At 40.8% G+C, this 16075-nt stretch overlaps 1 protein-coding gene across 4 annotated transcripts in view; it reads left to right on the forward strand.

Annotated features, from left to right (window-relative positions):
* Positions 1 to 11197: 11197 nt before the first annotated feature.
* Positions 11198 to 16075, forward strand: part of celf4 (CUGBP, Elav-like family member 4) — a 99820-nt gene continuing 94942 nt past the window's right edge. For all 4 annotated transcript variants that reach the window (XM_088422977.1, XM_088422976.1, XM_088422979.1 and 1 more), the window contains exon 1: positions 11198 to 11853. In XM_088422977.1, the coding sequence (XP_088279103.1) occupies positions 11565 to 11853 (289 nt within the window). In that variant the 5' untranslated portion in view covers positions 11198 to 11564. The remainder of the gene's footprint in view (positions 11854 to 16075) is intronic.

Consider the following 16075-nt stretch of genomic DNA (forward strand, 5'->3'; position numbering starts at 1 on the left):
GAATGGGAGAGGAAGCATCAATTCCAACACACGCTTCGGAGACATCTGTTCCCTGCAGGCTTTGTGTCAGAGCTGCACTCCCAGGCAGGTGTATTGCCTTTGTGTTTGAGACAGGGGAGCCAAGTAGCGCAGTGTCCAGGAGATCGATGCACCCTGGGAAGTGTTGTCTCTGCTTCTGCGTGACATGAGGTTCTACCAGAAAGGAAGAGGTCGAGCGGCTGGAGTGACACAACACCTGTGTCCATTTATGAGCAGTGGTGCGCGCACATGCGCATGCAAGCTTCACAATGGTCCTCACCACGAATATTTCTGTCGCATAATCGAAATGGAGCATTTGCCTTACAGTATATGGATTTTATATGGAGATCAATCTCGGAAGGAAAAGACAGAATTTATATGTATGTGCACATTCTGTACTCAAACAATTTTATGGAGCGTATTTTCCAGACCAGAAAAAGCAAATAAAAGCTTTTCATTTTCTCTATAAGCAGTGTGTCCTGCAAACTGGTGCATCTTGTGTGCGCGGCGAGTCTCAAAAATCTCTAGGTCTCCATAAAAGTCTCTGTAAATATGATATTGTGTGACTTTGGTCATCCCTCGGCTCGACTCACTGTCGAACCATTTCTCGCTGCCATAAGGGAACATGCGCAGTACGTACGCTGGCAGCGATAAACCAATCGGAGAAAGTTATCTCATATGTACAGTACGTACGCCGGCAGAAATATACCAATCAGAGACTATAACGTAATATGTGCAGTATGTGCGCTAGCAGCGACACAGTGAACCAATCAGAGAACATTACATATTACTTACGGTACGTACGTTGGGAGTGATAAACCGTAGAGAAAATTACGTACATTCCTTTTTATTGCCGACCATATATTTGCGCATGCGTCTTTTAGTATGGTGCGTACTACGTAACGTGCACTCTATGTATGTGGACTCTATTCACGCTGGGTTAAGTACAGAAATAGATGCCATAATCGAACCCGCGCCTAATAATATAGTGGGGCATATGGTGCGAAAAACACAGCATATTCTTATATACTTTCTACTGCAGCCCTTGAAAGTTTCTACTTTTGAATAATTTGCATCCATTTTGACTCTATTGTGAAGTATATACTTTCATGTCGGAATAATTTGGATCTGCTTTCACATTTGTCTTGAAAATGAATAAGTTGAAGGGGAGGAGGAGAAGGAGGAGAAAGATGGCAATTCTGAAGTCAGCCCCTTATGTGTCTTTCCCTTTGGGCTTACTATATCCAGATTAAAGGAGAGTTCACAGATAGGCGACAGGATCCAGCACCCATATCCAATCAAACGCTTCCCTGAAGGCAACCATGTGGTGCACACATATGTGGTCATTGCCACACAGCTTGACACCCCCACGTCCTCCAGGAGTCCTCCACAAGAATCCGGAGAAGTTATGAGCGAGACTCCAGTGTCTTGAAGGAACGAGAACGTCTTAGAAGACTAACCAGCAAAGAAAATGTCCTTTTATTTATTTATTTATTCATTTATTTTTTTTCAGAGTTCCGCATGAGCACATGTAGGAAGACAAAGGGGACTTGGAGGGGGTAGCTGAATGCTTTTTGAAAGCTCACACTTGTCAGTGCTTCTGCTTCCTTCTGCTCAAATGGCTTTGTGAAAGTCTATTTGTAACACCGCTCCCCTCATGTGACAACACAATGGCGCTTTATTAGCGTCTGCAGGAAACACACGCCCGTGTTTATGAAATTCCCTGGGTGGCTTAAGAAATGCACCATATTCTCCATACGTTCAAGAAGCTCTTTTTTTCCTCAACTCTAAAGCCGAAATGAGTCCATTGCAGCAAAGGTGTCTGTTTTTGGACTGTACTCCTCACACAATGACGACGGGTCCCGGACAAGCAAATAACACTTCCCGGAGCCATTACACTCCACCGGCGTGTGAATGAATCACACCGGGCCAGCGTTTCCCTCTCATCTACCTTGGCGACAGAAGCAGAACGGAGCGGCGGCTCACATTTTTCCTGACAAAAGGGCTGACAGTGAAGGGGGAGTGAAAAGGCTATAATAAATGCTACGAGGGAGGTACAAGGAAAGAGAGCGTGCTGTTTGAAAACGCTAACCTTTTTCAGATGCTGATTTGGTATTCATTATTAATGACCTTTCCCTACCCGAGCTAAGCTGTAGCCAGGAAGCCCCTTTGTGTCGGAGCCTGCCACAAGCTGCTGGACAGCCTTGTTCAGACTTGTTGCCTGATGGATTTCTTCACTCGCTATGTGTCTTTTTCAAACACACTGTTTAATTTGTCCCGCTGAGTCCACATGCTGAGTAAAGAATAGTAGGAACATATGTGGGCATGGAGTTAAAGTTCAGAGAAGCACGCCGGAAACAAATTAGGGGTCAGACGGGGAAGATTGCTGTTGTGGTATTTACATTGTCTGTCACTACCTGGCAGGGAAGAAGACAGGCAAGGCTGGCACACACGGCAGCTTCCCTCGTCCTCCCGCTCATCTCGTATTCAACGCTCTCGCCATCTCATCAGCAGGCATTCTCATGCTAATCGAACTTGAAGACCAACCATGCATACGCCGCATTTTCATGCGCGTGTTTGTGAGTCGGAACAATCCGACTAAAATGTGCTCATTCATGCTCACCGCTCTATTCACGCTGCTTACACCTTGACATCCCCCGAACACAGTGAAAGACATCCTGCTAAGAACTTTTAAACTTCACTGCCAGTGAACAGACAGTACGCTGGGTTGGGCTAACTATTTATTACCCATCATGTCTCTTTGCCTTGCAATCTGGAAGGATCAATCTCTCATTCTTTTGTCTCTCCGTTGCTTTGTCAGTGAAAAGCGAAAAGCTAAACTTATTCTATACCGCACTTTCATCCATCTTCCTAACCATTTGTCCTCAAAAGGGTCGTGGGCTTGCTGGTGCCTGTCCCAGGTGTCTTTGGGCAGCAGGCGGGGTACACCCTCAACTGGTTGCCAACCAATCACGGGGCGCATACAGATGAACGACCATTCATACACACAAACACACCGAAGGGCAACTTGGAGTGCCCGTAGAATACAAAATTGGTTAAACAGTTAAATTCATATAGTAAATTGTTTAATGGTTTTTGCACTGTTTTTGTATTGCTTGTAATGCTTGGACGGAATATGTGAAAAATATTAAAAACTATTTCTGTGCCAAGCATTATCGGAAAAGGAAACCTCTAGAGGGCCAGTATATTTAGCGTGTTCACTCATCTTCCAATGCCGACAGAATATTTTGTGCTATGTCTATGTAAAAATGGGTGGTATCATATGAAAGATTGATTTCCATTCCTAAACTTGGAATTGCATGTAGGTAATATATTTGTTAGATGTTTGGAAACGCTGCAATCCAATGGTCACAGTTGTCACTACAGTGCTCAATTGGCTTATATTAGGTAAGCATGATCCAAGGGTGTCAGCTACCCTCTATAAAAAACGTATTTGTTATTGTTATTACTATTTTAAGAGACGAGAATACTCATCCGTGGTGTTGAAAGAGTTAACACTGTAGACATATGTTGCCAAGTACGTTAAAATCCATAGAAATTATGACCCTATCTGACAAGAAATCTGTTAGCCATTTTTTCACAGTTAAGATAGCACTTCCTGAAGTATGCTCTTATTCTGAAAAGCAATCCACGTATTCTAATGTTGTGCTGTGGGCTTGTGAACAAGTTCCTGTCTACATGCGCTGATCTTACAAAAACAACCGCGATATTGACTGTGCAAAACGCAGCAAAATGTGCAATCAAGAGCGTCAATCCCTCTCAAGTGTATCTTTTTACCATCACAATTTTGGGGTCAAATTAAGTGTCCCTAGTATACAGTAGGTGACACATCATTGAAATCTTGATAGGAATACTAATTCGCTTATGTCAAGGCAGCATATAAAATAAAACATCAAGAAACATCAATAATTTCTGGATGGTGTGGAAAAAATAAGTCTCAAAATGTAGGCCTCACAAAAGTCCACGCTTCATTCATCCCCCCGACTTTTAGCTTGAGAACCAGGTGTTGTCGCATTCCCGTGCGAGCCCCCGTACCCTCCCTGGAGCAATTAATGGCTCCTTGGAGTCCGACATTCTGGCCTCAAAATGGCTACCAATCTAGAATGGAGGTGTCACATCACCCTGACAACCGGGTCAAGCCCTCTGAGTATCATCAGTGTGCGCCAACAAAGCCAGGAGTCACAGGTCATCTCACCTTGTGATCTCTCTGTGGAATTGATCTGTTGTAGTGGAAATGGGTTTTTTTGAGCTGCATGATTTAGACAGCAACCTGACACTTTTTTTGTTTTTGTCTTGTCAGACCTGGGAGAGAGGCCGCATGCCTCATGACATTTATACAAAGCCGCTGCAGCCTAATTAGGGTAATTAGTGCTCCTTTTTCCCCATCTGTGTCTCTTTAAGGCACATGCATGTTTTTTTTGTGTGACTCGATGTCTGGGCAGCGTTGTAGAGAAGCCCGTGTTTTTCAAGAGGCCCGTGTTTCGGGGCCAGAGAGTCGGTGAAAGAAAGGAGCTGTCGGCGCGGCTGCTCGGCACAAGCGCGGACGCCCACCCATGTCAAATGTCACCGCACTAATCTCTTTCCAATGCAGACCTGCTATAACCGCAGGGGCCAGAGACAGACACAGCTCATTGCTTCGTACCATCAGCTTCCCAGAAAAGTCTGCCATCCCAAACCTGCAAGATTTCCTTAAATCCAATCGCGTAATCTTAATATTGCTTTGACATCAGCTGTTGCTTGTTTTATTAAAAACGCGGCATATTTGATGTGGGGAGGAAGGAAATGCGTCAACGTTTGATATTGAATGCAGCTTGTGTTTGTGTTGGCTCTTCTGTGAAAAATATTGTGAGAAAATTATTAGACCGGAAGGCATGTATTGTCGCAATCGGTCAAGAAATGTAGACGTAGTTGAAAAGAAGTACATGAAACATCGCAATATACAAATGGTATTTGCGAAAAATGTACAATATGTTGGAGAAGGTTGTGGGGTTTTTTTTAAAGTTGATATGGTTTACATTGGCCAAGAAAGGTAAAAAAAAAAGGCACAATAGTAAAATATATAATGTGAACGCTTTTAGTATTTAGACAAAATAATTGGATGAAGGCATGAATTGTTGGAATGCATTGAAGTTGGAACAGTGGGAATCGGTCAAGAAATGTAGAAGTACTTGACAGAAAAAAAAAACAGTGCAATAAACAAAATTGATCACAAGGTGAAATGAATGGTGATAAATTAAGATTTTGAAGTGAAACGTGTCATTGTGGGAGTAGTGTGGATATTTGAAATGAGGAAAAGACTAGTTGCACAAAAATTCTCCATTTTTGGGATTTTAGAGTTGGAATTGTTTAAATTGGTCAAGAAAGGTCAAAGTATCTGAAGGATGGGGGAAACATTGCCATCTAAATGCTTTTAAGGTGAAATAGAAAGCTGAAATCTCTGCAGCGCGCTGTGAGGCCAACTTCAACGTCGTCATCGCGTTCCATTCTCTCAGTTGAGGTTGCTGATAAAGCTTGGTTTATGCTTGACGCGCCCGGGAGCTTCGCGTGGCTCCATATGTAACAACGACATCCGTTCCGTCTCTACGCGGGCCAGATTTCCTGCTACGCGTACCTTCAGGAATTTTTTTTTACCGCGTGGAAGCGCCACGTGGAAAACATTGCGGACAAACTATCGCATAAGTAAGTTCACTGGTACAAACGCCTCGACTCGATTCGACTGAAAAGGACTACCGTGACCCAAATACCGTAAATAATTCCTTCCGATCGTTCGAATCTGCTAGGATTCTCTACCTCTGCTATAAGGTAGTGTTGTTTGTGTGCTTAATGAAGTCTTAACTTTGCGTTTGCCCCCTGGTGGTAGGATGAAAAAGTGCTTGATTCGACACGGCTTTATAAACGTTATTATCGCAGAGTGTCAGCTTCATTAATCGTGGCAGTCAATATAGTGATTGCGATTACAATTCAATTAATTGTGCAGCCCGAAGTAACAATGTTGAAAACCATTTCCAAGGTTAATTAAATGAGCTGAATGTATTGAATTTAGAATAGGAATTAATTGTTCATCTCATTAGCAATACTACATTTATTGGGTAAAAATTATAAACTTGTGTACAAAGTAGTTTTGTATGCAGGCAAAATATGTTAGATTTGATAGTATTGGAGAAGTTGTCAAAAAATATGGGGAGGCAAATAAAGTTTTAATGTACCTAAGAAAGGAATTTTCTTGGTGAAAAATATGCAATATTTTAAAGAAATTTGTGGATTATGAATTACGTGGGAACGCAAAATCTTGATCCCAAAGTGAATTGAATGAGAGAATATAACATTTTGACTAGGAATAAATTCTTGAAAATCATGCAATTGTTGAAAAACAATGAATATTGGGCTAGAAGGAAAAAAAATAGCACACAAAGTGTCCTTTTTTTATTTGTTTACGGTGGAATTACTTAAATTGTTCAAGGAAGGTTGAAGCATCTGAAGGATGAAAAACGGCGGAATAATAAATATATTATGTGGAAGCTTTGAGCATTCACATAAATTATTTTAAAGGCCATAAAGTGTTACTGAATGTGTTTACAACTTTCTTTTTTTCTCATAGGGAGAAAATATACTTCATCTTCTTCTTCCGATAAGTCCACATGACCGGCTAAAACATGCTCTGGCCCAGGAAATTAAACAATTTTATATTCAGTCTCCAAGCAGTGTGAGTGTGATTTTCTGTATGGCGATGACCTTAATTATTAATGGCGAACAGAAATGATAGACTACACCTGCACTGTCTAATGGGTTCCAATAAGAGTTGAATACAATATTTTTTGCCTCTTACAATACAATAATTAGTATTAACTGTACCTATTAGAAAGATGTGAATTTGTTGAGTTTTTATTTTACTTAGCATACTTGCAAACTGTTTTGCCCTTCTGGTGTCGTTAGATGAATGTTACAAACACCTCATAGAAAAAAAAATGTATCATAATGTTCTGTATTCCCCCATTAGTCTCAACATTATAATTTGTTTCATATTGTAGATGAAATAAGCAGGAAAATCTGTTCCAAAGTACAATTTAGCCAACTGTTGTCATTTAGCTAGTTCATACACTTTTGACTACAATTTCAACTTTTGGGTTGCCAGAGAGGAAAATAGTGTCCATAAATAGGGTCTTCATTTTTGCTTCTTTTCACATTTTTGTTTGCCCGATTGATGAACCCATAAACAGTGCATGCATGTACCATTGTGAGGCTCTTAGTGAAAAAAAAAAAAATGAATGAATGAAAGTAACATCATAGAAACATACTCTCTTTACCTTTTATGTTTGCTCACTGGCCCGCAAATGTTTGCTAGACTTGGAAAATGGTCACTGGATCGATTGGCTTGGTTCCATGATGTCATGTGACTACTATCTACCGCAATGGTTTTCAACCTTTTTTTCAGTGATGTACCGCCTGTGAAATATGTTTTCAGCCAAGTACCCCTTAACAAGTACAAAGTATTTTGTGGTTTTATATATATGGTTTGTAATCAGCAAAAAATTGGATCATAGAAGAAAATCTGTTATCACAAAGAAATTAATTATGAACAAATATTTGTTCACAAAAAATCATCAATATAGTGTCAGACCTGTGCAAAAAAATAAATAATTTCAAGCAAATATTTGTCCACAGAAAAATAGTAAACATAAAGCGTCCTCTTTTGGGATTACAGTAGAGATCATCTTGAAGTGTCAGACCTGTTCTCACAAAGAATTAATTATAAATAAATATGTGTTCACAGAAAAGATTCAACTTAAAGTGTCCTTTTTGGGATCATAGTAGTGATCTGTTCACAGAAATAAATCATTAACTTGACAGGTAACAAGAGACACGTGACAAGTTGGGTCAAACCATTCTAATATAGGGGAGAATCTGGCTTTTTAAAATAATGAACTTGAACAAACTCCTGAACATGAAATGTGTTTTATCAACTTATATTTTCCTGAAACATTAAATTAATTCAATAATGATTTTTAAAGGATGTGTGCATGTTTATTTGTTTAATTTAAAATCTCGAGTCCCCCTTTAGTTCCTTCGAGTCCCCCTTTTGAGAACCACTGAACCGTATACAGTAGTCAGGCTAAATTTAGGACCATAGACAGCGAATTCATGCGCGCCTGATTTAAGGACCATGGACAGAGGATCATTGGCGCTATGTTTCAGCACCACAGAGAGTGACAATGCATGTGCTGTTTCTGAAATCAAACATGAGCAGGCTCTAGGCATGCGCATTTATTATTCTAAACATGGCATGATATTCAGGAAAGCGAGAATATGGACATTTGCATTTTGGCGACGGAGGCGACGTATCTAAACACTAAGTACTATTGTAACGGGCACTGCAGCGGCCACCAATGGAGGCTTTTTTCTTTTTCTTTGTGAAAGATGAGTATTTTCATTTTGGAATTGGCGCTACCGCCGTGGCGTTACAAAAATGTACACCAGTGTATCTGAATTTAAATGATCGTTTCAGTTCAGTTTAAGATTTTCAAATCGGTCCCGTGACCTAACATTTCCAATATAATCATGAGGGTGGTGCCCATCATGGCACATTGTATGTAAAATATTGCCAATGCGAAGTCAGGCTTGAGCGCAAACCTGTCGTCAGTTCACGGTGAATGCGTCGAGGCCCTGGGGGAAAGCTTGGAGAGCAGAGCACAGTGTCATGCCAAAGAAAGCAAAGTTCCCCCCGCCCCACTGGGGCCCGGTCATGCCGTGAAAACGAGATGACATTACCGGGCCATTTAGCTGGCGGAAGAGCAGAAAGAAATAGGTGAGAGAGGCACCTAGTGTATCGCTTTTGTTATATAATGCTTGGCTAATGTGTCAGGAGAGAGGGGGGGCTCGTGATATAAAGAACATTATTAAAGTATAGCGCATGTTCACTTTGCTCATAATTGAACAATGGATCAGAGTGTCTGGGCTATTTACACTACACTGTGTACCATTGTATAAATATACAGGAGATGCATTGCATCTTTATAGTGAAATGTCGGCGTTGTTGTATATGGCATGCTCATTTTTCTAAGCTATAAAACTTGAAAACAGCAACTGTACCTTTTTTTTTTCCAACCCTCAAAGTCTGATAAATATGTTGTCTGCTTTTATTTTTTTTTAAGATAGAGGTTTTGTGTTGCTGTTTAGATGCACAGCATTTATATATGCAATATGTTTGTATTCAGGACTTTTGATACTTCATTTTGAAATACTTTATATCAAAAAATACTTTACATACTTCATTTTAAAATATTACAAAAATATTTTAAGCCATAGTATTTTGACTTGCCACATGATTATCAACATAATTATCAAATAAACTTCCTGAGACCCAGCCTGCTCATTTATGTTCATTTATTTCTATTTCACCTCAGCAAGACAGCGATGTTAGCTGCAGACCGCCGAAACACATTTGTTGCTTGTTTAGTTTTCTTTATGTTTATTATACAGTCTTTCCCTTTATGCCTTTTCATTTATTATCTGTTTTTTTTTTCCTTTATTATGTTTTCTGACCATAAAACCCCTATCTACAAGCTTTATACAGTCATTAATGTTTTGTCATATTACTCCCAGTTTAAACACTCTCAAAGTTCAAACTTTTGCCAAAGAGAGACAAACAAACACAACAAAAACAGCGAATCGGATAAAAGTGAACCCTGTTATAGCCGGAGAATACTGTATATGTACTATTTTTGTAATATTTCTGCAATTCATCAAAATTGACCTATCTTTGTAAGACCGAACCTACACATTTGCGTCCTCTGTTGTGTCCATTTTGTCTCAGCATGACAGCAAGGTTAGTTGCATCCCACCCAAACACATGAGACATCATTGGAAAAGCCAGGATGTCCTCTACTGAGCACACTAGGACCTAGTGTAGCTTCAATGAGTCAAAGGATGTATATACTAAATATAGATGTCCACTACAGTGGACACAAATTATTAGGGTGGGTCTCAGGTGGTTGTTAAAGTTGTTATTATTTTGGTTGTCGTTGGTGTGGTGTAGAATGGAACTTTCACTATGACTGCAAGCATTTCGGAGTCAACATATTAGACGCTCCGCATCTATGTCTGATGCTGTGAGGCGCTACACAATTTTAATCTCTATTTGCAGAAATACATTTGATAAAAGGTAGATTTTTTAATGAACTTCTGTATTTGATCAAGTGGACGTTTGCACTGTTAATGTGTTCTTTGACCATGTGTACACAACGTGCATTCTTTTTCTGACACAGATTTGTCTGAACTTGGTCATCCACTTCAAAATGTGTCAATCTTGTGAAGTTCAATCATTTGTCAATAACCATCCCTTGCTTCCTGGTTATCAATTGATGGTAAATCATTTATACAAATAGCTTCGAGTGAATCAACGAGCAGCCATTAGTCAGTTTGGTGTGGTTATTTTCTATTTTTGCACCATGATGATCAGCTAAAAGCCTCATTTTATTCCGACCCACCCTTATGTGCCCCCTCTGAACGCCACTCGGCGGTGCTCACAGACTTTCTCTTTCTTGGAGCTCAAGCATCCGGTGCACAGGGCTTCGAGAATAACACAATAAACTTACATATTGATGTTCGCATGTTCGTCTGTATTGAAAAATGACAAAGGGGGGGAGAAATTAGCAAACATAAAAATAAAAAGCCCTTTCATGACGGTATCATGTTCGTTTCAGCACCACGGAGCTGTCCGCGATCCCGACGCAAGCAAAGATTTTTTTTTAAATTGCTTTGAAAATCATCGACATTGTCAATCTAATTGAACGTGGCAATATTGATACAACATCAGCCGCATTCTTTTGATTGTAACGTTTTTCACATGCTGAGCAGGAGCACAAAGGACCGTTTTCCTCTTTATTTCTCTATTTATAGACGCTCGCCCCTCGGTGGAATGTACCATTCGGTCATCCCATCAGAAAATAGGGGGGAGCAGAGAAGCCGCGTTTGACACAAGCCAAGTTTGCAGCGAGTTTTCCTTACTGAAACCTCCCCACCACCGTGGCAGAGGTTGAGTCAGTCCCGCTCGTTTAAACCGAGAAGACACCCATAGCGACTCGAATGCAAAAAAAAAAAATTAAAAAAAAATAAAAGGGTGCCAAGAAGCTGGGACGAGGGAACGTGGGTGTAAATAGGCAGTGAACACGCTTGGTTTCTCTCTCTCTCCCCCTCTGTCTTTCTACCTCCTTCTCTCTCTCACACACACTTCTATCTCTCTGTTTCCTCTCTTTTATTACATCAATGAACGACTTTGAGAGTAGGACTTAAGCATAAGGAATCAAAAGCCTCCACCGGGACCAAAAAAACGGCACCTCGCGTTTCTGCTATGCGACTTGGCCGCACGCTACATGTGTTTTCCCATCCATGTAAATATTGGCTTGCTTCCGGACGCCAATTTTGACCAAGACTTGCAGCTTGCCTTTTGATTCGCCACCTCTCTCAAGTCTTCGCCATCCGCCGCCGTTGCAAGCCGCCCTTCAACTCGCTGGCCGCTCCGAACCACGATGGCAACTTTAACCAACGGGCAGGTGGACGCCGCGGTGCACGGCGTCGGGGTCGGGGTCGGGGTGGTCTCCGCCAGCACCAACGGGCTCGTGAACGGATTAAGCCACAGCCACAGCCCGGCGGGCTGCCCGGCCACCATCCCCATGAAAGACCACGATGCCATCAAACTCTTCATCGGTCAGATCCCCCGCAACCTGGACGAGAAGGACCTGCGGCCCCTCTTCGAGGAGTTTGGCAAGATCTACGAGCTCACGGTGCTCAAGGACCGCTTCACGGGCATGCACAAAGGTGGGTGACGACCGCCCCGGTATCTCACGCGTTTGCGGGGCCACTTTGACAGGATGACATGTCAAAAAAAAAAAATGTTTTAAATAGACGTGCCGTTTCGTCGCTGGGCTTCGGTGAATGCGTGCATGCGTGTCAGCTGCATTTGCACGCATAGTCCGGCGATTGTAAACGTGCTTTCATTCACTTCACTAAACCCAGGCCATTAAACTCACGTTTTCACATTGCAATAGCTGGAGGCTGTGTTTGATTGCCCGCAGCGCTGTGCGTAGTTTGCGTGCGCGTGTGTGCGTCGTCCGTGCAATCGCGTGTCCATAATTAATTGTGCGTCCTTGTCCTACACTTGAGAAAAATAAAAACTTTTTTAGTTGCCATGAAATCCTGCGTGGATTCACTTACTGTAGCTACAGTAGCCATTAATTAGCCTAGTTTATCTTAATGACTCATTAAAAGACCTCAAATGTCTCCAACAGGTTGGACACGGCTTTTAAGGTGTAATATTAATGAGAAGTCTTTGTTTGGGTGCAACAGGAATGATGGTACTTCTCACTTGTACGTTATTTCCTTCTCTCAAGGGAAGGCAAATCACCATTTAATGAGAGGTCAGTAATTGATCCACTGTACCTGCAGGACATCTCCCAAGGGAGCAAAGTACATTAGGGAAAAAATATCACTTTTTTTGTAAGCTGCTTTAAAACTGTCCTGTAAACATGGTGTTTCATGCATAAGAAATTTAATATATATATATATATTTAAAAAAAAAAAAACATAGGGGCTATATAGGCGAAAGAACAAAGGAGACATAGGATAGTTTGCATTTGGGGGTGTGGGGGGGTATATTTTATTAATAGCACAGCTGTAGTAGACCCCCTGTTGGACAGTTAATCACCAGTGGCCCCAGAACTATAGGCATGGCTCACCAGCTGATTCTAAGAACTGTCTCCTCACTGCGATATACGGCCCTGCTTCCCGCTTTCATTAGCGAGTCCCCGCTGTGCTCATATTTTAACTAGCTGGAGGCGCTAGCTACTGCCTGACTCACTCACATTCCCTGCACACACCTTCAAACACCTTCCAGTCACTTTCTATATGAAGAAGTGTTCCAAATTGGCAGAAAGCAAAGAGAGCAAAAGTCTCAAATAAAATGTCAAATGTGTTTTTGTGATCCCTTTTCATACTTAAAACTAAAGGCTGCAATTAATGATTATTTCAATAATATGTCAATTATCTTGCCGATTCATCGATGGATTTGATTGTTTTAAACATCTTTTCATTTGCACACTTTTACGACATAAAACATTCTCAAATCGACATAAAGAGAAAATTACACGTTATAATATGCCAGAAAATGCATGAAAAATATTGATCATTGTTTTCCAAGGTAATGCAAATGTTTGTAAATGTATTATTTTTATTTAAACACAATTATCATCGGACTGCTTTCACAAAAGAAATATGAGAATATTTGCAGTCGAGAAGTTGAAACGACTGAGGATTTTCACAAGTTTTGTCTCAATGATTAATCGATTATCCAAAATAATCTTCAATAATATGATTATGAGTTAGTTTTTGATTAATCATTGCACCTTAAAGCTAGTATATAGTATTTGATATCTTTCACAAATCACAAATCTATTTATTGTAGATTGCATGCCGTTGTAGTTTTTCATTTGGCTATTATTTACATTTCTTTTTTTTTTACAGAGCAAAAGCTTTTAACGGAAGTTTATGGAACTGCCCTTTAACGGTCAACTATTTTGTCTTACCCTCACTCCCTTGTGGTCATCTGCTATTCAGTATGTACCAGAAACTACCTGCACGTCCAGTGTTTTCGTTGTGTCAAGGCTCCCTTATGGAAATAAAAGAAAGACACTATTTAGAGGTTGTCATCTCCAACAAAGTAGTGCCGCACATTGGGACACGGTTGGCCCCATTTAACTTAACAAGAAGGCACTTTTACAAAGAAATAAGCTTCGTTTCAGCTCACTGATCCAGAGCTTTTTTTTTTTTTCTGCTACTGCAGGTAATAAATGTTGCTTATCCTGTTCTACAGTATCAACAATCCCAAAGAAGCAGCCTTCCCTATGGTAATGCTGCCTGTGAAGAAAGAGACCCCTATTAAAGCCATTGTCAGCTGTGCCTGTGATACTATTGCCATAACCCTCCCCATAATGACTCCATGTATCACTGGTAATCTAGTCTTTAGGATTCTGTCCCCTTGGAACAGGGGGCTGGGAGGAGGCGGTGGAGCAGGGAGGTGGGGGGTGCGGGGGATAGAGGTCTGCAGAGTCTGGGAGTGGGCGCTGGGACACCAGTGCAGGCCTACATTCTCTCAATGATTTTATTTCTCTCCCCTCTGCGACCGAGCCATGCTAATAGAGGCCATTTATAATGGTCACCGGCTGCTGCTGCTGCAGCTGCCGAGCACAGCGGGCTGAGACACACAGTTAGCACGCAGAGGCCGCCTTCAAGCTTGTATTCAACAAGAGAAATGTGGGGACCACCATTTAGTAGGATTTGATGTAAAAATGTGCGGCTGATTAGCGGTGATGGTGTCAGCCAAGCGCCATCCTGTCATATCTTTCTTTTTGCTCAGCAACACAATAGTCAAAGTTTTTTTCTTTGTTTGCTTGGTTGGTTTGTGTGTGTGTGGTTTGTTTCTTTAATTATTTGGGCTTTAAGATTCAAAGAGCCATTTCGACGGTCTCCTATTGGGAAAAAAAACACAAAACCTTTTCGAGATTTATGAGGCTTAGTTTAAACTCACCTAAAAACCTATTTAAAAAAAAAAAAAAAAAAAAAATATATATATATATATATATATATATATATATATATATATATATATATATATATATATATATATATATATATATATATAATGTGGCTTATGTTTAGTTTATTAGTTTCAACCATCTGGAGGAATGGTGCAACACTTTTCTCTTGTCAAAGGTCATATAATAAGAAATTAAAATTAAAGTAAAACATCTTCCTTCCTGTTTGTTGCCAGGTTGCTACAATGTGGAGTGTTCTTGAGTTGAGTTTGGCAAAGTACTTTGCTATGGCCCGCTACATTAGCGTTTTTGTTGCTGCAGACGCAGCTGTTTGCTTTATATTTATGTGCTAGGCTAAACTTGAGCTGCTTCTTTAGTAAGCCAACTCCTTCTTACAGTATAGCACTCTACCTTTATCAGAAGTGCCGTATTGAGATTTTTTTTGTAGATTTACTATTCATCAGATCAACCACTTGCACAAGCTCTTCCATTTTCATGTCTTCCTTGTGATCCTGAACTTGTCCTCCCACTACAAGTAGAGCCTACCAGCTTATGTCAACCGCAGTGACAGCCAATAATTTTCCTTATTAGGGAGTGATTGACTTTTGTTTTCCAGCCACCAATAACTCAGGCACAATAATTCCAATGCATAAAAATACATGTATTCATCATACCGAAAGAATGAGGTTAGAAATGAGATTAACGCAATTAAAAAATGACGACGACAATGAAAGGAACGCAAGTAATTTGTTAATCTGACGCTCCTACTTATGATAAAGAAAGATGATCATGCAGTAAATGTACATGCTCATATTTTAGCATCTTTTTTTTTTTTTTTTAGTGAATATGTTAGAAAAAGATCCTCAGAACACATTATGGTACGTTTCATGTTTGGTAAAAAAAAAAAAAAAAAAGTCATGCCGGCAAAAACATGAAAGAGTCATGCTGTGTTTTATTGCAGGCAATTAGATGTTACAGGCTACCATTAGAGAAGTACCATCTGCAGAAAGGAGGATAAAATCAAATTTGCCTTCGAACAAAAACTGTGAGCGTGTGTGTGTGCGGGCGTGTGTGTGTTTGTCCTCCAGGTCTAACGTTAATGCGGCTTGCGTTTCGGCCGAAAAATTTCACTTCAGTTGCATCATCCTCTCTGTGGAGTCGTTTTCTATCTCCTCTTGCATTTGCTTTGGGATCCGTGTGTGTGTGTGTGTATGTGTGTGGACTCCTCCCAGAATACTACACTCAGCTTCTCTTACAATGCACGCTCAGACTCCACTTTGTGTCCTGTTTCTATCAAGATGCATCACTATCGATTTGGGCTGTTTTTGTAGGGAGGGAGGACTGCAACATGTGTCACAGAGGACGTCGCTACTTACAAAAGTACACTTAGCCGGCAGCGCCACCCGGCTCTCACAAGGCACGCCGTGGAACAGCTTACAAGCATTCAGACA

The sequence above is a fragment of the Hippichthys cyanospilos genome, chromosome 9 (genome assembly GCF_059441005.1).
Source record: "Hippichthys cyanospilos isolate Australia breed blue-spotted pipefish chromosome 9, RoL_Hcya_1.0, whole genome shotgun sequence".
Lineage (NCBI taxonomy): Eukaryota > Metazoa > Chordata > Actinopteri > Syngnathiformes > Syngnathidae > Hippichthys > Hippichthys cyanospilos.